Source organism: Macaca thibetana, chromosome 5 (genome assembly GCF_024542745.1).
Source record: "Macaca thibetana thibetana isolate TM-01 chromosome 5, ASM2454274v1, whole genome shotgun sequence".
NCBI lineage: Eukaryota > Metazoa > Chordata > Mammalia > Primates > Cercopithecidae > Macaca > Macaca thibetana.
Genome location: NC_065582.1, coordinates 99,841,000 through 99,865,615, shown reverse-complemented (window position 1 = coordinate 99,865,615; position 24,616 = coordinate 99,841,000). Strand labels below are relative to the sequence as shown.

Here is a 24,616-nt window from a genome sequence, read left to right as displayed (position 1 = left end):
AAACTCCCACTTACGAGTGAGAACGTGCGGTGTTTGGTTTTCTGTTCCTGTGTTAGTTTGCTGAGAATGATGGTTTCCAGCTTCATCCATGTCCCTGCAAATGACATGAACACACCCTTTTTTACGGCTGCATAATATTCCATGATGTATATGTGCCACTTTTCTTTTCTTTTTTTTTTTTGAGACGGAGTCTCACTCTGTCACCCAGGCTGGAGTGCAGTGGCGTGATCTCAGCTCACTGCAAGCTCTGCCACCTGGGTTCACACCATTCTCCTGCCTCAGCCTCCTGACTAGCTGGGACTACAGCTGCCTGCCACCACACCCAGCTAATTTTTGTATTTTTTAGTAGAGATGGGGTTTCATGTTGTTAGCCAGGATGGTCTCAATCTCCTGACCTCGTGATCCGCCCGCCTCAGCCTCCCAAAGTGCTGGAATTATCGCCGTGAGCCAGGGTGCCAGGCCACCATATTTTCTTTATCCAGTCTGTCATTGATGAGCATTTGGGTTGGTCCCAAGCCTTTGCTATTGTGAAAAGTGCTGCAATAAACATATGTTTGCATGTGTCTTTATAGTAGAATGATTTATAATCCTTTGGGTATACCCAGTAATGGGATTGCTGGGTCAAATCACGCTTCTAGTTCTAGATCCTTGAGGAATCACCACACTATCTTCCACAATGGTTGAACTAATTTACACTCCCACAAATGATGTAAAAGCATTTCTATTTTTCCACATCCTCTCCAGCATCTATTGTTTCCTGATTTTTTCATGATCGCCATTCTAATTGGCATGAGATGGTATCTCGTTGTGGTTTTGATTTGCATTTCTCTAATGACAATTATGAGCTTTTTTAAAAATATGTTTGTTGAATGCATAAATGTCTTCTTCTGAGAAGTGTCTGTTCATATTCTTTACCCACTTTTTGATGGGGTTGTTTTTTTCTTATAAATTTAAGTTCTTTGTAGATTCTGGATATTAGCCCTTCATCAGATGGAGAGATTGCAAAAAGTTTCTCCCACTCTCTAGGTTGCCTGTTCACTCTGATGATAGTTTGTCTGGCTGTGCAGAAGCTCTTTAGTTTAATTAGATCCCATGTGTCATTTCTGCCTTTTGTTGCCATTGCTTTTGGTGTTTTAGTCATGAAGTCTTTGCCCATGCCTATATCCTGAATGGTATTCCCTAGGTTTTCTTCAAGGTTTTTTATGGTTTTAGGACTTATGTTTAAGTCTTTAATCAATCTTGAGTTAATTTTTGTATAAAGTCCAAGAAAGGGGTCCATTTCAGTTTTTCTGCATATGGCTAGCCAGTTTTCCCAACACCATTTATTAAATAGGAAATCCTTTCCCCATTTCTTCTTTTTGGCAGGTTTCTCAAAGATTAGATGGTTGTAGATGTGTTGCATTATTTTTGAGGCCTCTGTTCTGTTCCAGTGGTTTATATATTTGTTTTGGTACTGGTGTCATTCTGTGTTGGTTACTGTAGCCTTGGAGTATAGTTTGAAGTCAGGTAGCATGATGCCTCCAGCTTTGTTCTTTTTGCTTTGGATTGTCTTGGCTACAAAGGCTCTTTTTTGGTTCCATATGAAATTTAAAGTAGTTTTTTCCAATTCTGTGAAGAAAGTCAGTAGTAGCTTGATGGGGATAGCATCAAATGTATAAATTACTTTGGGCAGTATGGCCATTTTCACGATATTGATTCTTTGTATCCATGAGGATAGAATGTTTTCCGTTTGTTTATGAACTCTCTTATTTCCTTGAGCAGTGGTTTGTAGTTCTCCTTGAAGAGGTCCTTCATATCCCTTGTAGGTTGTATTCCTAGGTATTTTATTCTCTTGGTAGCAATTGTGAATAGGAGTTCACTCATGATTTGGCTCTCTGTTTGTCTGTTATTGGTGTATAGGAATGCTTATGATTTCTGCACATTGATTTTGTATCCTGAGACTTTGCTGAAGTTGCTTATCAGTTTAGGGAGATTTTGGGCTGAGACAATTGGGTTTTCTAAATATACCATCATGTCATCTGCAAACAGGGACAATTTGACTTCCTCTCTTCCTATTTGAATGCTCTTTATTGCTTTCTCTTGCCTGATTGCCCTGGCCAGAACTGCCAATCCTATGGTGAATAGGAGCAGTGAGAGAGGACATCCCTGTCTTGCGCCAGTTTTCAAAGGGAATGCTTCCAGCTTTTGACTGTATGATATCGTCTGTGGGTTTGTCATAAATAGCTCTCATTATTTTGAGATATGTTCCATCAATACCTAGCTTATTGAGAGTTTTTAGCATGAAGGGGTGTTGAATTCTATCGAAGGCCTTTTCTGCATCTATTAAGATAATCACAGGGTTTTTGTCTTTGGTTCTGTTTATGTGATGGATTACGTTTATTGATTTGCATATGTTGAACCAGCCTCGCATCCCTGGGATGAAACCAACTTGATCGTGGTGGAAAAGCTTTTTGATGTGCTGTTGGATTCGGTTTGCCAGTATTTTATTGAGGATTCTCACATTGATGTTCATCAGGGATATTGGCCTGAAAGTTTCTTTTTTGTTGTTGTGTCTCTGCCAGGTTTTGGTAGATCAGAGCTGCTCTTATTCAGTTATGCTGGAAGAACTTCCCAAAGACAGGTTTTAAATCCATGCTTCTCTGACTGAAATCTGTGTATGTTAAGAAGCTTACAAGATTTTGGTTTTGTTTTTTACTTTCTGAAAAGGAGTTTTGAATTTTTTAAATGCATTAAATTAGTATCAGTAAATCCCTCTCTTTGGAACAGATCTGACTTCCAATTATGATTAGGCTTAGAGTAATGATGAACAATGAACATTATTGTCAATTGCAATTGGGGACCAACATCCCAACTGACAAAAAGCATTATATACACACATAATATTAGTAATAGAGGTGTCCTCAAGAGTTAGTTTTTTTTTTAATATTAAAATTCAAGGACTTTTACATGATTTTCTTAGTTAATCAACATGAAAAAAAGTTAGGATATAAATACATTATTTCCATTTTATGATGAAACACATTTGAAACTCATAGAAATCAAATCACACAGCTGGAAAGAGGTACAACCAGAATAGAACAGAAACACAATAGTGCAGTTATTTATTCATTTAACTTCAAATATTTATTAAGAGCATCCCATGTGCCATAGACTGCTGCACACACTATGCTCCTCTCTAGTGGATTTTTCAATAAATAAAACATAATCCTAAAAGCCTTAAAACTCATATGATTTATAATATGCTAGGATATCGGGACTGTCAGGAAAGATGGAGAGGGCATTGCTTTGGGACTCTTGTGCGTTCATGCGCCAGCTATTGAGGCTCAGGACCCGATATCCCAAAATATGGTGCTCTGATTTGCTGAAGAGAAAGCCTCAAGATCTCTCTGATCATTCCCTCCCACTTTCATTCTCCCAATCCTCTGTCTCTCCCAAAGCACCCGACGGAGTCCCTGAAGTTCCCTTATCTGCCCAAAGTCCACATCTTCCAAAGAAGAAAACAATCACCTCTAGCCCCTTCCCTGAGTTTTTATTAACTAAGCTCATACTCTGGGAAGAAAGACTGAAGTCTAACTACCTGGACAGATTTTTGTCACAGACCACTGTCTCTTCTGTGGCCCCCAAAGACTTTGTCCTAAACCAGTATATGTTCTTCAAGCCCATAATTCCCCTAAAATTCAATTCCTCTAAAAATCATTTACTACTCACCTCAAATCATCCACACTTCCTCCCTCTCTCTTTCCCCTAATAAGGGTATATAACCACCTGTACCCCATTGTGTGTGAGGTTATCATTCTCCCCCTTAGCATGTTAATAAATTTGTATGCCATTTCACCTATTAATCTGCCTTTTGTCCGCTGACTTTCAGCAAACCTTCAGAGGGTAAAGGGAAAGTTTTCCCTTTGTCTCTACACAGTTAACTGCTTAATAACAATGTTTCATATTACTATCGTTACAACAACAGTTCAATTATTATTTATGGACATAAACTGCTGCTAAATCATTGTTTTATAATATAACAATGTTTGTTCCTCTTCATTGGGTTACAGCAAAATTCCTAATGGCGAAGCAATTACCTACTTCTGTTTGCGATAAATCAATTTCCTAGTCACTTACATCAAGGAGTATCAAACTATACAAAGGGGAGGAAATCTTTCAGCTCAAAAAAAAAAAAGGGGGTCGGGTGCAGTGGCTCATGCCTGTAATCCTGGCACTTTGGGAGGCCAAGGTAGGTGGATTGCTTCAGCCCAGGAGTTCAAGACCAGCCTAGGTAATATGGCAAAATCTCGTTTCTACAAAAATTAGCTGAGTGTGGGGATGCACACCTGTGGTCCTACCTACTCAGAAAGCTGAGGCGGGAGGATTACCTGAGCCTGGGAGGTTGAGGCTGCAGTGAGCCAAGACTGTGCCACTGCACTCCAGCCTGGGTGACACAGCAAGATCCTGTCTCAAAAAAAAAAATTGGGCACGGTGGTTCACGCCTATAATCCTAGCACTTTTGGAGGCTGAAGTGGGCAGATCACCTGAGATCAGGAGTTCAAGACGAACCTGACCAACATGGAGAAACCCCGTCTCTACTAAAAATACAAAATTAGCCGGGATTGGAGGTGCATGCCTGTAATCCCAGTTACTCGGAAGGCTGATGCAGGAGAATCACTTGAACCTGGGAGGTGGAGGTTGCGGTGAGCCAAGATCGTGCCATTGCACTCGAGCCTGGGCGACAAGAGTGAAAACTCCATCTCAAAAAATAAAAATAAAAAAGTTTGGGGAAGGAAAGAAGGAGGGACAGTGGAAGGAAGGAGGGGAGGGAAGTAGGTAGGTAAAGCCCCACTATTGCATGTGAACCATCCATCAGAAAAAAACTACCTAAAAACATTTTGTCACAGTGGCAATGAAAAATGAACTAAAATCACCTATTGATTTAAAAAAAACTCAGAAAAAAAAAAAAACAAGGTTAGCGCAAAACTAACTCCTGTGTTATAGCAGCAGATGTTGTTGTACCAATAAGTAAGCCTGTTTTATTTCTTTTTAACACTATGGAAAACTACCAACTAAAATATGAAAAAATTAAAATATAATCAATTTCAAAATGACGAATTTAATAATCCCATAAATCTCTCCTAACCACAGCAATAATGTAATCAGTGTATCAATTTTGGCACACTGCTGATAGGGACTTTCTAAGATTTTAAACAATCCCACTATTATATCCCCAAAGGACACAGAACACAATGTAGAAGATAAAGAAGAAAAAACATAACTTTGTGAATGCTACAAGTTTAAATGTTCAGAGAAAGGGGCTGGGGAAAATACACACATGTAACAGAGCAAGAGGAAAAAATATGGAAATCCAAGAAAAAAAGAGATAGTTAACATCTACTACCACTTTTCAGAATTGAGGCATCAGGGCTTAGATAAGTTGAGTGATATAATAAATACAAATAATAGGAATGGCAGACCCCTCTCTTCAATTTTTATGATTTTTAAACCTTATGATATAAAGTAGAACAAAGGTAATATGATATATTTCAAACATATTTCCTAAAGAATAACTATCTGAAGACTGTCAATTACATTACATATTTTATATCCATATCATCTACTTCAGATACCTTTAGACAAGCTATAAATCTGCCAAAAACACAGTATACATAATATGCTGTGATTCAGGATTAAAACAGGCAGAAAATGTACATCTGTTTTGGATTGAGAATTCTTCAAGTAGTTTTGTGAGTCCCCTTTTAATTACAACTCTCTCTCTATATATATACATACACACATATATATATAAAATGGAATATATATATAATGAAGTATATAATAGAATATATTTATAATGGAATATATGTATATATGTAGTCTACAATTCATCATGGGTATATAAATTAATCTGGCATTTCTCACTATAGTTGGCTTTTAGCTATCAATATCTCTTTTCAAAGCCGCCGTATCTTAGGAGCTTAAGAAAATGTGAGTACTTCCTTCAGGTTGGAAGATCCAGGAAATAATAAAATCATAGCTAGTCTTAGTGCTTATTATGTGTTGGGCACTCTGCAAAACAATGTATATATACCATTTCAGTTCAGTCTTCAAAACCAAAAAAATAGTATGATCTTTATTCCCATTTTCCATAAGTGAAAGATTTTATATAGCCAGCCCAAGGTTCCATGGCTGGTAGGTGGCAGTCAGAAGTACAAACCAAAGACTGTGTTTCAGGAACCGTAAGGTTTATCACTAAGATGCACTGCTTGTCAAGTCTCTTAATTTTAGTTTACCCTACATGTTTCCAAACAATGGTCAAGATAATTATAATATAAAAAGAGATTCACCATTAAAACATACTTAAAATAGAACTTAATGGATAGGAGAAGAAAAGTAGTAAAAATTCAAGATGAATTAATAGAGCAAGTAAACACAAAACAAAGCACACAGATTTGTAGAAGTCAATTTAAAATGGACATATCTAGTTCTTGTGTCAGACAAAAGAAAGTCAAATTTCATCTGGTCATACTTTTTCATTAAATATAGCCAGACTTTATCAAATAAATCCTGAAATAAAATGATAGAGTACATCATGAGCAGTATCTTCAACATCAGCTGGGCTAAATACAGAGATAATTCTCAGAAGTTTATTTCTTATGCTTCCCCTCTAAGAACCAAAATAGGGAAACAGCAAATTGTAACATTTAACATAGAACTATTACAACCCAAGTAAAAACCGGGTAATGACCTGAAGAGACATTTCTGCAAAAAAAAGACATGTATATATGGTCAATAAGCACATGACATGAAGATCAATATCATTAGCCACCAGCGAAATGCAAATCAAAACCACAGAGAGATACTACTTCACACCCACTGAGATGGTTATAATAAAAAAGACAGATAATAACAAGTGTTGGTGAGAATGTGGAGAATTTGGAAGCCTCATACATTTTTTGTAAAATAATCTAGCTGCTTTAGAAAATATTTCCTCAGAAGATTAAACAGAGAGTTGCCATATAATCAAGCAATTTTAGTCATAGTTACACACCCAAGAGAAATGAAGACATATGTCCACACAAAAAGTTGTACATGAATGTTCACAGACAAACAGCAGAAACCAAGCAACTGATGAAGGAATAAATAAAATGTGATCTGATCTATCCATATAGTGGAATATTATTCAGCAGTAAAAGAAAATGATATACTGATTCATGCTATAAAATGATGAACTTGGAAACATGCTAACTGAAGGACATACATGTTTCTGTTTATATAAAATATAAAAAATAGAAACATAAAGTAGGTTAGTGGTTGTCAAAAGTGGAAGTGAGTGTTGGGGACAATGGGGTATTACTGCTAATGGTACAGGATTTGTATGAGTGAAGAAAAGTGGCGAAAAGCTGTCTAAAATTGATTGGAGTTTAAGAAATACTATCATGAAGCATTGAAGGGATTATTTTGAAGGACAAGCATTCAAGCCAGGTGTTAATATAGTTATGGGTCACATAATGACATTTCAGTCAATGACAGACTGCGTATATGATGGTGGTCCCATAAGATTATAATATCATATTTTTACTGTACTTTTTCTATGTTTAGATATATTTAGACACAAAAATACTTAACATTGTGTTACAGCTGCCTACAGGATTTCTACAGTACAGTAGAGGTTCACAGCCCAGAGGCAACAAATTATACCATATAAGTTAGGTGTGGTAGGCTATACCATCTAGGTTTGTATAAGTATACTCTATGACATTCACACAATGATGCAATTGCCTAAAAACACATTTCTCCAAACACATCCCCATCATTAAGCAATAGATGACTGTAATTGTCTCTCTCAAGGATAAGAGAATCTCACTAAGGTAGAATTATGTCTTGATACATGAATTAGGAATAGCTGTAAGCCTAAATGAGTTCATTTATCAAGGATTATTAAACTTTTTGGATCATGAATCCTTTGAGAATGTGTTAATGCTATGAACAAGGTAGGCATGGTATTTACCCTATGAAACCTAAATAATTTTGTAGAATATCAACATTAGAGGAGGACCTGCCATGACTGTGGTGAAACAAGACAAAAACAAGATCACCTCATAATCTCACTTGAACAGAAATTTAACAAGGGGATGGGGGAAAAATACTGTGTAACCACAAAAATAACCAAACATCCCACTCTCCTGGATAACTTCTCTAGTGACAGCTCTGGCCTCTCTCTGTTCCTCTGGCTTCCTAGACAAAAATTTCTAATATACCCAATACTCAGATTGCTTCTGCTTTCTGACAACACCCAGTTGAGAACAAATTCTTTCGTGAACCTTCCCTAAAATCACCTTAGCTAAGCCCAAATCCTACAATAAGCCTCTCTTCACTCTCTCTTAATGAGATATCCATTGTTTTCCAAGGTATGACTCTCCCTTGCTAGAGTAGTAAGCCCAATTTTGGCTACAAGTGTGTTCTTGGTAGTATTTGGCTAATGAGAATGACAATATAATATTTATAACACATTACTGCAAAAAGCATGTATAAAAGTACATATATATGTGTGTGTATATATGTGTGTGTGTATATATGTGTTGTGTGTGTATATATATATATATATAGGGCCAGGCACAGCAAATCAGTCCTGAAATCCCAGCACCTTGGGAGGCCAAGGTGGGAGGACTGCTTGAGGCCGGGAGTTCGAGACCAGCCTGGGCAACAAAGCAAGACCCTATCTATACAAAAAATAAAAATTAGCTTGATCTGGTGGTGCGCGCCTGTAGTCCTAGCTACTCGGGAGGCTAAGATGGGACTATAGGATAGTTAAACTGATATAAGAAAGGTAATGGAGGCTGGGCATGGTGGCTCATGCCAGTAATCTCAGCACTTTGGGAGAACAAGGCAGGTGGATCACCTGAGGTCAGGAGTTTGAGAACAGCCTGACCAACATGGTGAAACCCCATCTCTACTAAAAATACAAAAGCTGGGCATGGTGGCAGACACCTGTAATCCAAACTACTCAGGAGACTGAGGCAGGAGAATCACTTGAAGCTGGGAGGCAGAGTTTGCAGTAAGCCGAGATTACACCACTGCACTCCAGCCTAGGCAACAAAGGCGAAACTCCATCTCAAAAAAAAAAAAAAAAAAAAAAAAGAAAGTAATGGATATACAGTAAAATGTTAAGCATAGTTATGTCTATATGTTGGCATTATTATTTTCCTTTTTGCTTTTCTGTATTTTATCTTGTTCTTCAAAGATTGTGTGCAATTTAATAAGAAGAAAAAAGAGGAGGAAGAAGAAAAACTCCCAAAAGAATATAAGGGAGGAATTTTATATCCAAACAGTTGTTAACCATAAAAGGTTTTCAAACTTTGGCGTAATAGAATCACATGGGATGATCACTGAAAGCAAAGATTCCTGGGCTTCATCCCTGGTGTGAGCCCAGGAAATCTATATATTGAACTCCAGGTGATTCCAACTCGCAGGGTTTGAAGAGCAACCTTGATAAATGTGACTCTGAGGACAAAGTAGGACTTGGAAGGATGTACAGATGTACAGAGGAAGGAGAAAGCTTCCCAGGCTAAAGGGCAAGCATGAAAATCTCAAAAATATGAAGCTGCATGTGCTGAGGAGAGGGAGAATGAGTGGTGTGATGCACGACGGGCTCCCAGTTCACCTGACCTTACTAACCTGGGACAGAATTGAGGGCTCCTCTAAAGAATGCTGGAAATTGGGCAGGCTTGGAAAGGTAAGCAGGGTATACAATTTTCATTCACATTTCCTACTCATATTTCTCATGCCACTCAGCCAATTCACTGGTTTCTTCAATTTACATCTAAGTGCTTTTCAGGAAATGAGTCTAACTTTTCTTTAAACATTGCCACCAATAATTTTCACTTCTTTTTTAAACCCCACAAAATCTTTTCTACCCTCCTGGGAATTCATTCTCTTACCTTTGCCTCTGCTCCCAGTCATCTGAAAACCTACCACCCACCAGTCGACCAAGAAACAAAGAAAACAAAACAAAGTTTAAAAGTTCCCCACTGGGCATCTATATGACTCAGGAGTCTCAGAACTCACTATCTTTCAGTATTGTAACTTACCAACTTCTTAAAAATGATCTGGGATTTTCCAGTGAGTAATCAGAACTTTCACTTGTGTGTAGACATTTTCAAGTGGAAAAGTATCCCTACCTTTATGCAAAAGAATATTTTTTTAATTTCTATTTTCTATACATATTTTTTATTAAGGCTCATCTATAATATGAAGTAAAATAATGTTTGAGCTGAAAGAGATGTCAAAGGAAAAGCTTTCATTTTACTGATGAGACCCTTTTCACATCCTGTTTTCCCTAACACAGGGGTCCCCAACACCCAGGCCACAGACCAGTATCGTCTGGTCAGTGGCGTGTAAGGAACTGGACCGCATGGCAGGAGGTGAGTGGCAAGTGGGCAAGTATTACAGCCTGAGCTCCACCTCCTTTCATATGAGCAACAGCACTAGATTCTCCAGAAGCTCGAACCCTATTGTGAACTGCACATGCCAGGGATCTAGTTTTTTTTTTTTTTTTTTTTTTTTTTTGAGACGGAGTCTCGCTCTGTGGCCCAGGCTGGAGTGCAGTGGCCGGATCTCAGCTCACTGCAAGCTCCGCCTCCCGGGTTCACGCCATTCTCCTGCCTCAGCCTCCCGAGTAGCTGGGACTACAGGCGCCCGCCACCTCGCCCGGCTAGTTTTTTTGTATTTTTGTAGTAGAGACGGGGTTTCACCGTGTTAGCCAGGATGGTCTCGATCTCCTGACCTCGTGATCCGCCCGTCTCGGCCTCCCAAAGTGCTGGGATTACAGGCTTGAGCCACCGCACCCGGCCGCCAGGGATCTAGTTATATGCTCCTTATGAGAATCTAATGCCTGATGATCTAAGGTGGAACAGTTTCATCCCGAAAGCATCCACCACCTCCTCCATTGTGGAAAGTTTGTCCTCCATGAAACCGGTCCCTGGTGCCAAAAAGGTTGGGGACCACTGCCCTAACAGACTCATATCCCTCCACATACTCCAAAAGAAGAATAAATTATATTTTATATTTATAAAATATCCCCTCAATATTTTATGTCCCTTAATGTAGGTGACAGTAAATGGTTTTTATGCAAATCACTGATTTCTTATTGGCACTAAATAATTAAGTTACTAAAGGCAAATATTACTCTATATTAAATCAGTTTATTACCCATAGAATAATAGTATTGTAATAAAAAATTTCATGTCTTTTTTTTTTTTTTTTTTTTGAGGCAGGGTCTTACTTTGTCACCCAGCCTGGAGTACGGTGGCATGAACACAGCTCACCACAGCCTAGACTTCCTGGGCCCAAGCAATCCTCCCACCTCAGCACCCCCAGCAGCTCGACTACAGGCATGCACTACCACACCTGGCTAATTTTTGTATTTTTTGTAGAGGCGGGGCTTCGCCTCTTGTTGCCCAGGTCGGTCTGATACTCCTGAGCTCGAGTGATCTGCCCGTTTTGGCCTCCCAAAGTGCTGGGGTTACAGGCGTGAGCCACCACGCTTGGCCCATGTCCTCATTTTAGGTTTATTAGGTATCATAAAACAAAAATCTTCAAGTGAATGAGAATCAATTATAAAGTAAATGGAAACCAAAAACAAAAAAGGAGTCCCTTAAAAACTAAGAATGTAAATCCATCTAGAGATGTCCTATTCTATTACAAAGCTATCTTGCATAAGGAATACTACTAATAATTCAAAGTCCATATAAGATATTTGTATGTCTGCATTATCTCAGCAGAACAGAAAACTTAAGAGCTTATAATGATAAGAAACAATCTAATTTCAGGTGATTTGCAGTAGTTTTCAGAAAATTCTCATTCCAATGAAGCAAATGAACACCATTGCAGACTTGCAGTGCTTTTATGAGTAGAAAGCCATTTTTCTTAGTTAATGTTAAATATTCCATTTTAATAAATAACTTTAATTTTGCAGGAATAAATAATTACAGTACACTTTTTCTTCTTTCCATGTCTTTGACATAAATACTTCTATTGTGATAGCATGGGCAGAGCATGGAGCTTTAAACCCAAACATACCTGGGCTTAAATCCCTGTTCTGCTACCTACATTTGATAGATTCATATACTTTTATAGCCTTTCTTTTTTTTTATTTTTTATTTTTTGAGATGGAGCCTCACTCTGTCGCACAGGCTGGAGTGCAGTGTGCAATCTTGGCTCACTGCAACCTCCGCCTCCCAGGTCCAAGCAATTCTCCTGCCTCAGCCTCCTGAGTAGCTGGGACTACAGGTGCATGCCACAACCCCCAGCCTAATTTTCTGTATTTTAGTAAAGACGGGGTTTCACCGTGTTGCCCATGCTGGTCGCAAACTCCTGAGCTCAGGCAGTCTGCCTGCCTCGGCCTCCCAAAGTGCTGGGATTACAGGTTCACGCGAGCCACCACACCCGGCCTAGCCTTTATTTTCTTGTACATAAAACATAGGTAACGTCTACCTCATAGTGCTGTTATAAGGATTAAGAGAGTCGCACATATGTAGAAAAAAGAGACATATGGGTGACAGAACTCCCCAATGACTGAAATGCCTTTTCATTAGAGATAAACCACAGTGAATGGTAAAGGAAGTCAGAAAAGAAATAAAAGAATACAAAATTGCTCTGCATAATGAAGTAAAAAAAAAAATCTTGAGTGTTCACAAGCAGGTGAGAAGGAAAAAAAGAGAAAAGAAGGGACCCTGAGATAGAAAAATGTTGGCGAAAGAAAGAAAAGAATGGCATAGCAAGATGGAAGGATGCTGTGACCCAAAGAGAAGAACTGACAATAGGAAGTTCCCTGTGGTCAACTGGGCTCTTAATAAAACAAGAATGCTACGGTATAATATGAAATATATTTGGTCTTTTCCCCAGATCCTGCCACACAGCTCCTAAAACCCTTGGGATTTCCTGAATGTTAGGAGTGTCTTCTGACATTTATATCAACCCTCTTTTGATGGTACCTGAGTTTATGCTAATGCAGTGACTTAGGGTGAGGCCCCTAGATAACCTCAGCATTAGGCTGGTTAGCAGAAAGACCAAATGATTAGAAGGCTGGAACTTTCAGCCCCACTCACTGGCCTCTGGGAAGGGGATTGGGCTGGAGATGAAGCTCTGTAAAAACACTTGAACAACAAATCTGATGAGCTTCCAGGTTGAGCACATCCAGTGCAGAGAAGGTGGCAAGCCCAGAGATGGCATGGAAGCTCCATGCCTCCTACCCCCTCATACCTTGCCCTATACATCTTTTCCTTTTGACTGGTCCTGAGTTTTATCCCTTATAATAAACTAGCAAATGCAAGTAACATGTTTCCTTGAGTTCAGTGAGGAGTTGCCCTAGCAAATTAATGGAACACAAGGAAGGGCACCATGGGAATCTCAATTTACAGCTAGTTCTTCAGAAGTATAGGTGGCAACTGTAAGGGAAATGGCTGCTCTGCAGTCAAGAGTAGGCTGAGGTAAACACCTGGTGCTGCATGATACAGCGGGACTGGAGCGCAGGTGCACAATTCCATGCAGTATACAATCACAGTTATGTAACCACGTTATGGGTGGGCTCATCACCCGGCTTTGAGCCACTGTTGTAATATAACTGCACTGCTAATTCTGTAACAGAGAGCTGGGCCACCTTGCAGGTGGCCAGGAAGCGGCAAGTGCACTTGGGAGCACAGCTACAGGCATGGGGGTGGCAGGCGCTGCAAAGCCGGCAGTGAGACGGGCTATGGTGCAGCTACAGTTGTGGGGGGTGGCTGAGACAAAGGCTGATGGAGAGAGAGAATAAAGCCATATCCCAACTACCTATAGTGCCCTGAGTGTTCATTCAACTACCCTCCACCTATCCACCAACTCCCCTCGGACCCCAGCTCAGGTTGGAACCTGACAATTGGTGTAGTCATCAGGATTCCGAGGTGTGTCCTCAGCCCCCTGTGAGCACGGAGAAGGTGCTGAAACACCTGGAAGCGCACAGCACCGAGAAGGAGCATGCCTTTGCCAGCAGAGTCAGATGGGCGTTTTTGACTGCACTATGGTCAGTGCATGCCCAGTCCCTGCAGGACGCAGCACAGGTAAGGGACCTTCAGATGCAAGCCAAGTGCCTGGAGGGCCGAATACACAGTTTGGAATAAGAATTGGGAACTGCCATAAGTGATGGCTTAAGCCTACCCTCCCGGCTGGACACTCCCGCTTGGTCTGATACTGAGGGGGAAGAACCCCCGCTGTGGGCTCACCCCCATGGTCCACCAAATAGAGCATGAATAGCCACTTGGGCCCAAAAAGCAGGCCCAGGGATCCCCTACCGCGGTGGAGCATGCTTCACATAGTGCCTACACCCCCAGTGATTTGGGGGAGTTAGACAAACAGTGTTGGCACCGACTGGGGGAGCCCCTACCCACCTGGGAAGTGCTGGTAACTTTGTGGAGGCAATTGACTCCAAAGCAGCAGTTCCGGAAATGCCCACCCAGACGCTCTGGCTCAAGGACTACTTACAGACAGGCAGAGGTATACAGCCTTTTGTGTTTGATTAGGGAGCTGGCTGAGATGCCTGGCTTGGAGGGACACCAGGTGACCAGAGGCTACATGTGGAATTAGCAATCCACTGGTCCCCCACCAATGTACAGCAGGTTGGCACAGATTGTAGTCTTGTCTACGGGAGCCCAGATAAGTTTCCGGGTAAAGCTGCATACATAAATGGCTATGGAGACTGGTCAGTGAAAGTGAAACCTGTATCTTTGCACCTTGGCATTGGCCACTTGGCTCCCTGTTTATACTGTGTATATCTCTCCCATACCTGAATATATTCTGGGGGTGGATATTTTACACTGCTTGGCAGCTGTGCCATCTATCACGGATTTGATGGACCACTTGACAATGGAATTGGGACAGTACCACTACGTGGTGGACTTGGCCAATGTATTCTTCTCAATTGACATTGCTCTAGAGAGTCAGGAACAGTTCACCTTCACATGGGAAGGATGACAATGGACTTTCACAGTGCTGCTCCAGGACTATGTGCGTAGCCCCACCAATATGTCACGGCCTCGTTGTCACAGATTTAGCCACCTGGAAATGTCCAAAGAGAGTTCCCTATTCCATTATATTGATGATATTATGCTAACCTCTGATTATCTTACAGATTTAGAAGTGGCAGCACCTCTCTTGCAACATTTGGCAGCATGCGGCTGGTCGGTCAATGAATCCAAGATCCCAGGGCCTAGATTGATTGCCAAATTCTTAAGAGTTATCTGGTCGGGTAAGACGAAAGCCATATCAGATGCCATCATAGACAAAATTCAGGCATATCCCTGGCCCACCACTGTGAGGCAGCTGCAGACTTTTATGGGCCTCTTGGGGTACTGGCGGGCATTTGTGCCCCATTTGGCTCAGATGATAAAACTGTTGTATCGGCTGACAAAAAAGGGGGTTACCTGGGATTGGGATAAAGAGGTTGACACAGCCTTTCTGGCAGCCAAGCAGGCTATTCAGCAGCAAGTGCAGGCCCTACAAGTGATTAACCATGGATGCCCATTTGAACTCAAGGTGCATGTGACCACAGATGATTCTGGCTGGGGCCTATGTCAGCGCATGGACTGCTTTAGAATGCCAGGAGGCTTTTGGTTCAACTGTGGAAGGGAGCTGAGCTCCAGTATTCATTGACAGAGAAGCAGTTAGCAGCTGCATATGCCACCCTTCAGGCTTATGAGAGTGTGACAGGATGGACTACAGTCATCATGCAAACGACTTACCCAATAGTGGGGTGGATATGTTCATGGGTAATGACTCCCCGGACTGGGATGGCACAGACATCCACTTTAGCAAAGTGGGGTGTCTACTTAGAACAGTGGAGTCCTCTAAGCATAAGCCCCTTAGCAGCAGAACTGCAAGAAGTCTTGGGACCTGCAGTTCTGATGCAATATAAGGCTATGGGTCAGCCTGAGGTACCCCTAAACCCTGAGCCATCACTGTTTAAAGAGGGGCACCCCACCCTATCCCCCATGGGGCATGATATATAGATGGACCCAGCTGGGGTGCCATTGCCGCCTGGACCGCTGTCATGCGTGGTTCAGCCTAGTACTGACACCATATGGTTTGATACCAGATGTGGACAAAGTACTCAATGGGCCAAACTCAGGACAATATGAATGGTGATCACCAAAGAGATGACACCTATGATAATCTGCACTGATAGCTGAGCAGTTTATTAAGGCTTAACCTTGTGGTTAACTACTTGGAAGTTACAGAATTGGCTAGTTGGTCACTGGACCATTTGGGGCGGGGCCATGTGGCAAGACCTATGGGAGAAAGGATGACCTCCTCCAACCAGGTATTGTGACAAATGGTAATTTGTTGTTGCCTGTCTCAATGTCCCCAAAGGTAGGGGAACAAAAACCTGGATTTGGCCATGAACCCTCCAAGCCACCCACTGCAGATGGATGGCCATTGTAGCCCCATGGAGGGAGGACTTGGGAATTTAATGTATGGCCTCCATATGGTTTGGCTGTGTCCCCACCCAAATCTCAACTTGAATTGTATCTCTCAGAATTCCCATGTGTTGTGGGAGGGACCCAGGGGAAGGTAATTATATCATGGGGGCAAGTCCTTTCCGAGCTATTCTCGTGATAGTGAGTAAGTCTCACGAGATGGGCTTATCGGGGTTTCTGCTTTTACTTCTTCCTCATTTTCTCTTGCTGCCACTATGTAAGAAGTGCCTTTCACCTCCTACTACGATTCTGAGGCCTCGCCAGCCATGTGGAACTATAAGTCCAATTAAACCTCTTTTTCTTCCCAGTCTCGGGTATGTCTTTATCAGCAGCATGAAAACAGACTAATATAGCCTCTGTGATTGATGATTTGTAGGGGAATGGCTAAGGAAGGAACCCTCGTCCAGGGCATATATGTACTGCTGCTGTGGCCTATGGGTCCAGAGTGCTGCCCTATGGACACATTTCTCCACTAAGAGGACTCCCATGGCCTAGGGGATGGAGTGTAAGGTAAATAGCTGCACTGCAGAAAAGAATTGGTGGAGGTAAACGTCTAGTGCTGCATGACACAGTGGGACCGGAGTGCAGGTGCACAATCCCGTGCATTACATAAACACAGTTATGTAACCACATTATGGGTGGGCTCATCACCTGGCTTTGAGCCACTATTATCTGTGAGTAATATAACTGCACTGCTAACTCTGTAAGAGAGAGCTGGGCCACCTTGCAGGTGACTGGGAGGGGAGCCAGGAAGCAGCAAGCACACTGGGGAGCTCAGCTACAGGTGTGGGGGTAGCAGGAGCAGTGGAGCCAGCGCTGAGAGGGGCTGCAGCTGGAGCAGGTGGCCAAAACAAAGGCTGACAGAGAGAGAGAGAGAGAGAGAGAGAGAGAGAATAAAGCTGTATCTCAACTGCTTACAGTCCCCCAAGTGTTCTTTCAACTACCCACCACCCATCCACCAACTCCCCTCAGACCCCAGCTGGGGTTGGAACCTAACAACAACCTACTACTTGCAATTGGCATTTGAAGTTGGGGGGACACTCCAGGCAGATGGTATCAGAATTGAAATGAATTATAGGATACCCAGCTGTGTCCAGTGGAGAACTGCTTGGAGTGTGCTGTGTTGGGCTTATAGTAGATGAGAAAGAGTAAGTTGCCTTAGGTGCCCAACATTCTCATTTTTTTTTGTACCTACGTTTTTAAGAAATAGGCTTTATTTTTTAGAACAGTTTTAGGTTCACAGCAAAATTCCACAGAAGATAGGGAGATTTCCCATATACTCCTTGCCCCCACACATCCATAACCTCCCCATTATCAATATTGCCCACCAGAGTGGAACATCAGTTGCAATTGATGAACCTACCTTGAAACATTTTTATCACAGAGTCCATAGTTTCCATTAGGGTTCACTCTTGGTGTTGTACATTCTGTGCATCTGAACAAATGTTTAATGACATGTGCCCACCACTATAGTTGTACAGAGTAGTTTCACCACCTTAAGAATCTATTATTGACCAGGCAGGATGGCACATGCCTGTAATCCCAGCACTTTGGAAGGCCAAGGTGGGAGGATCACTTGAGCCCAGGGGTTTGAGACCAGCTCTGGCAACATAGCAAGACCTCATCTCTACAAAAAAATACAAAAATTACCTGGGCATGGTGGCACACACCTGTAGCCTATAGTCTTGGCTACTCAGAAGGCTGAAGCAGGAGGATTGCTTGAGCCTAGGTGGTTGAGGCTGCAGTGAGCCCAAGCCACGGTCATACCACTGCACTCTAGCCTTGGCAACAGAAGGAAACCCTGTCTCAAAAATACACACACATATATATATATACACACACACATATATTCTTATGTATGTACATATGTGTATACACATATATATACACATGTTCTTAACATTTTAAGTCCTCTCCCCCTTGTGCTGTAATGTCTGTCATAACTAGCCACCCCTTCCCCCAACAAAAGGAGAAAGTTTACCCAATAAAACTGTTTTGTGTAAAGACACAATTGCCTTGAGTAAAATCTTATTAAGTCGACTAAATACAATTGCCTTGAGTCAAGCGGTGTTTTGAGAAAATCAAGAAATGTGGGTTGTATCCAGATTTGAACTTACACAAGGTGATAAAAAGGGAAGAGCTGTAAGACATAAAACAGCAAAGTGGAGAATCCAGGAGGAACAGATAAAAAGGCAAGTGGTATCTGGAAGAAAATTAAATCCTAGAGATACTGTGGAAAAGAGAGGAAGAGTAAGAGGCAGGATTCCTTTGTACTTAAATATCCTGGGACAGAGCAACTCCAGCAGACTTGGGGGTGAGGGGGAAAGGCAGGCAGCTGACATCTGGTTACAGGCTGCCTCATTTCCACATGGGTGGCAGTAAAAGTGCTGTTCTAGCAGTGTTTCATGCTCTTCACAGGTATAAGGGAAAACAAGAATTTTTTTTTAAGTTATATAAAACTACCATGAAGTAAGTTATACTCTACCCAAAATAGGAAACCAGGATTTCCAGAAAGGGACTGACTTGTTGGAAGCCAAATGGAGGGCACGGAGGAGGGGAGGTCTAAAAGCAGGTATTCTCCAAAAGCCACTTACAACCTCACAACATAACTAGATCAAAGAATTTCTGTCATGCCAGATAGTGGAAGGCTGCTATGTTGAGAAAGGCAATTGAGCGGTTCTGGCGGCGGAGTCAAACAGAAGGCTTGGAATCAACATCTGTTTTCTACAGTATGCTCGCTTTGATTTCCATCTCCAAGTTTCTGAAATTCCAGAAACAGTATATGGCCTTGTCAAAGAAATGACGAATTACTATGTTACTTTGTGTTAACGAAAAGGTTACATTTATGTTCATATGGAAGAGATGCTTCACTGAAGAACTTTCAATTTTTCAAACTGTGACACGCACACACAAGACGGAAAGGGAGGCAGCCTGACCGCGTTTCCCAGGAAACAGGTGCTGCAAGGTGGAGTTGCACCGCTCCCTCCTCCGGGAAGGCGGTGACCCTTCCGTAAGTGTCTCCGTTGGAAACAAATAAAGGGAATCTCGGTCAAAGCGCAATTCCCTGATTCCACTTGAGAAGCCCCGGGCGTCAAGGCGTGGCAGGAAATTTACCATGACGCCTCCCACAGGCTCCCGCGTCTCCCAGGTGCTGTCGATTTTGCAAAGGGTCCGTCTCTAGAGCGACTGTGACGAGTTCCGGAGCATCAGCACCAGGGAGCGCTGACCCGACACTCAGCTCAACCGCCGCCCGCCGCGCCTCGGCACCCTGGGCTTGTCTGGTTGGGTGTTGCCGAGTGAACGCCCCAGCTCCTACCCCGAACCCACGTCCCCCGGCTCCTACCGTGCCTCATGATCCTCGCTTGGGCCAGCACTTTCCACGCGCGCTGACGCTGGGCTCCAACACCCGGACCGCCTCCGCACAGCGGCGCGGCTGCTGTTTGTAAACACGCCCCACGTGTGCTCCCCCTGCCCCATTCGCAGCTCGCTCCTGGCACGCAAGGATCCTCCGCTTTCCCACCCAGCCCTCTGGGGGAGAGATTTTAAAATTGCCCCTCCGGGAGAGAAGAGCCTGGTACGCAGACCCGGGCCACTGGGAAAAGCGCCAGGACAAGGCGAGCGTGTGCCGCCCCCTGCCGGCCAGGGAGGCAGTCCGGCCCGGAACGGCCAGGCGGTGAGTGGAACCCACGCGGCGCCCAGAGACGCGCCCCTGCGGGCCCCGCCCCTCCCGCTTGCTCGCCAGAGTCCCCTCCCCCGGGCCGCGTGCGCTCACCCGCGCAGGCCCCGCCCCCTCGCCGGCACAACGTTCTGCGGGGGCGCGCGCGTGCTCTCTAATCCCCCGCCTTCCGGCTTCGGCGGCGACGCTCGTCTCTCTCCGCTCGTCCCTCGCCGCTGCCGCGCCACCAGTGCCAGCCTCCCTCAGGAGACTCCATTTGCGCTTAGTGTGGTCTGGACGCCGCGCAGGCGGGCGCAGGGCGATGCCCGGGGCCGGCGGACTGGCGTTCTCTGTGCCAAGCGGCCGCCCGCTGGCTGGCTGGCTGCGGCAGTGACACCCAGGTCGCTGGCGTCCAGGCGGAATCCGGGCTCCGTCCGCGGGAGGAAAGACGTCCCGCGCTCTGAAGCTCGCCCAGCGGGGAGAGGCCCTCGCTAACACGGCTTCTCTCTGACCTCTTAATTTCAGGAGGTAGGCTCTTCAGGTCCCTCTCCCTGTCACCCCAGATTATGCCTAAAAGCATTATTTGTCGTATTTAGCTATCACATTGATAGGAGGCGTTAATTTTCTCAACATAGTTGCAGGATAGATGTGGATAATGCCACAGATCCTGATGTTGAATTGAAAGAAAATGTTTTTGGTATTTTCCTTTAGGTTTCGGAGCCTCCGAGTATCTATACAGCCCCCACAGGAACTGCTTCTGTTGGCCCATCGAGGATCGTCTTTCACCAGGATTATTGTAACATCATCTTCACCGAGCCTTCCACCCCATAGCCTCTACCTGGGGTCCTCATTTCCACGGATGCAGTTTTTTTGATGCTTGCTTTAGTAATGTGACATCACATGTCCACTATCCTCCTTTCCAGCTGCCAAATCCAGTAGGTTTAAGTCGCTTTTAAAGTAGAGAGTTTTCTGCCTGTTCCACTTTCACCTTATTTGCACTGTTCCGGGGTCATCTTCTCTTGCGTATGATTTCCACAAGCACTCACTTGCGCAACCTATAGCCGAGTCCTTGCCTAGAGAGACAGCATTCCATACAATCCACTGCTTGACAAAGACCGCATAGTCAGCGGGTGAGTTTTCCCATTGTATTTTCCTATATGTCAAGTTTACAAGTCCTCTCTTGACTTAAACTCTTTACTCCCTAGCACATTTCCTAAAATACTTCCACCTGAGATTTAGTGGCTATTTTTGGCAAAGAACATTACCTGCAAGGATGGCAAGAATTGAGTATGCAATAGTACTGTTTTAGAGGCCTTACTAGTACAGCACTGATTGAGTTTCTAACCTCTAGTGTGATGACAATTCATGAAACACCCTAAACCCTAAGTGAGGAGGAAGAAAGAAGGTAAGAGTTAATTGGAGCTAGGCTTTTCTGTAGGAAGTTTGTAAGTTTTAAAATAGCAAGTAGAGAGATTCATGTAGCCCTGGTCAGGAAATTGGTCATTGCACTATCCATCTAGGCCCTAGAAGTGAGAGGAGGAATCTTACGACCTCATTTTCTAGTTGCTTTGTATTCAAATCTTAGTTGTTAATTATCTTGTTCTAGTAATCAGCTAAAATATTAGACAAAATGTTGGGGAAACGCAAGCGTGTGGTGTTGACAATTAAGGACAAGCTTGACATTATTAAGAAACTTGAGGAAGGCATCTCTTTCAAAAAACTTTCTGTGGTGTACGGAATCGGTGAATCCACAGTTCGTGATATTAAAAAGAACAAAGAAAGGATTATAAACTATGCAAACAGTTCAGATCCTACCAGTGGGGTATCCAAACGTAAATCTATGAAGTCATCAACATATGAAGAGCTTGATAGAGTTATGATAGAGTGGTTTAACCAACAGAAAACAGATGGGATTCCAGTGTCCGGAACGATTTGTGCAAAACAAGCCAAGTTCTTTTTTGATGCTTTGGGGATGGAAGGTGATTTTAATGCATCGTCAGGCTGGCTAACTCGATTTAAGCAGCGCCATGGTATTCCAAAGGCTGCTGGTAAAGGAACAAAATTAAAAGGAGATGAAACTGCTGCCAGTGAATTTTGTGGTAGCTTTCAGGAATTTGTTGAAAGAGAGAATCTACAACCAGAGCAAATTTATGGTGCTGATCAAACTGGATTGTTCTGGAAATGCCTACCATCAAGGACATTAACTCTTGAAACTGAACAAAGTACTTCTGGGTGTAGGTCAAGCAGAGAGAGAATCATTATTATGTGTTGCGCAAATGCCACAGGTTTACACAAACTTAATCTTTGTGTTGTGGGGAAGGCCAAAAAGCCCCGAGCATTCAAAGGCACTGACCTTTCAAACCTTCCTGTGACATATTACAGTCAAAAAGGTGCATGGATAGAACAGTCTGTTTTCAGACAGTGGTTTGAAAAGTACTTTGTGCCACAGGTACAGAAGCATTTGAAATCCAAGGGACTTTTAGAAAAAGCAGTGCTGCTTTTAGATTTCCCCCCAGCACATCCAAATGAAGAAATGTTGAGTTCAGATGATGGCAGAATAATTGTGAAATATTTGCCACCAAATGTCACAAGTCTGATTCAACCAATGAGCCAGGGAGTTCTAGCCACTGTAAAAAGATACTACCGAGCAGGACTTCTCCAGAAATACATGGATGAAGGAATTGACCCAAAAATATTTTGGAAGAACTTGACGGTGTTGGATGCAATTTATGAAGTGTCAAGAGCTTGGAGCATGGTAAAATCAAGTACCATAACCAAAGCATGGAAAAAACTTTTCCCTGGCAATGAAGAGAATTCAGGTATGAACATTGATGAAGGAGCCATTTTAGCAGCTAATTTAGCAACAGTTTTACAGAACACAGAAGAATGTGAACATGTTGACATTGAGACTATTGATCAGTGGTTCGACTCTCGAAGCAATGACTCAAGCTGTCAGGTGCTGGCTGACAGTGAAAGTGCCGAGGACCAGACCAAGGCTGCTGAGCAAAAGCCTTCCAGTAAGAGTAGAAAAACAGAGCTGAATCCAGAGAAGCATATTAGCCATAAAGCTGCACTTGAATGGACTGAAAATTTACTGGATTATCTTGAACAACAAGACGACATGCTTCTGTCTGATAAATTGGTATTAAGGAAGCTTCGGACCATAATAAGAAAAAAACAGAAGATCCAAAATAACAAAAATCATTAATAAGGCTCTTAAGTGTTTCAGTGTACTTGCATCTTTGTAACTGTCTATCTGCAGTGAAACTTTGCTTGTTTGAAGTCCTGTGGATTCCAAAGCCAAATACATTTTATAAATGATTTTAGGATTAGATGTCAATTTGGATTACTTAAATTACAACTCTTTAATGTTGACTCTAGTCATTGGGCATTGACATGTAACTTGTCTTTCTACTGTTTCTAATATGTATTATGTTAATTAGATCATAAGGTACCTGAGGCCAGGGATCTTGTGTCTGTTGTGCCTGAATTCGGCTTGTCTAATAAAGGCCCATGCACACTATAAGGCACTCAATAAAACTTACATTTTTATGATTTTTCATTGAAGTTGAACTTCCAAATTGAAATATGTTGGGGGTAAGTTTCCATTTTCACAGCTTTTCCACTGCTGAAAATCTTAAGAGTTCAGCAAAAATTGCACTTGAAGTATTTCACTGCGACTGCAGACAACTGAAGGAAAATAGAGCCTTAAATATTGCATTTCTGTACTAGCAGTATTTGGGCAATTAGCAATTCAGATCAGCCATCTCTTGAGAATAGTAAAGGAAGCGAAGTATGATTTAAATGTCCCAGAAAAAGGATTTGCACTTCATTTTTTTTTCCATCTGATAAGAGGGAGAGTTCCTAAATAGTTGTGGAAAGAATCCCATTCCTGTTCCAGGAAAATAGATTTCAGTTCCCAAACTATTGCAATTAGAAGAGGTAAGGGTTACATTTTATCATCTGTCTTTTCGGTTCTTTATAGATGCCAGTAGTTTTTAATAAGCTATTTGACGTTTATGTAACACTTGAAAGCTTACAAAGTATGTATGTCATTTGCTTTCATACAGCATGTTTTGTGAAAACTAATACTGAGAATATAAGTGTACATCTAATTTGTGGAACCAGCACACGAATAGTAGACTAACATAAAGTAGAACATGAAGAGAGGCATTGTAGAGGAGTGCAGCTGCTGTGTGACCATCGGCAAATTACTTAGCCCCCCCATCTGTTAAATACAAGTAATATCTGCCTCAGAGGGTTCTGTGAGGCGTAAATGAGTTGACATATGGATTTTAAATAATAGGGGCTTATAATAGGGCCTTGCTCAGAATAACATTGAGTGTTAGCTGTTACTGCCATTGTGGATATTGAGTTTCAGTAGTATGCTAAACAGATCCAATGTGTGACTCAAAGTGGGCTTGCTGCATTAGGAAAATCCTTCCAAGGAAGTGAGATAAAAGATACAGGT

The 24,616-nt window shown here is 42.5% G+C and overlaps 2 protein-coding genes across 2 annotated transcripts in view; one reads left to right on the top strand and one right to left on the bottom strand.

The window, feature by feature from the left end:
• Window positions 1-19,851, bottom strand: part of FAM13A (family with sequence similarity 13 member A) — a 376,344-nt gene extending 356,493 nt beyond the window's left edge. The window contains exon 1 of the mRNA XM_050790419.1: window positions 19,834-19,851. The gene's annotated coding sequence lies outside the window, so the exon portion shown is untranslated. The remainder of the gene's footprint in view (window positions 1-19,833) is intronic.
• A 471-nt stretch (window positions 19,852-20,322) lies between these two features.
• On the top strand, window positions 20,323-23,712 carry TIGD2 (tigger transposable element derived 2). Its single transcript, XM_050790471.1, has 2 exons — window positions 20,323-20,673; window positions 20,857-23,712. Exon 2 carries the CDS (start codon window positions 21,776-21,778, stop codon window positions 23,351-23,353), a length of 1,578 nt encoding a protein of 525 aa, XP_050646428.1. The 5' UTR covers window positions 20,323-20,673; window positions 20,857-21,775; the 3' UTR covers window positions 23,354-23,712.
• The last annotated feature ends 904 nt before the right edge of the window (window positions 23,713-24,616 follow it).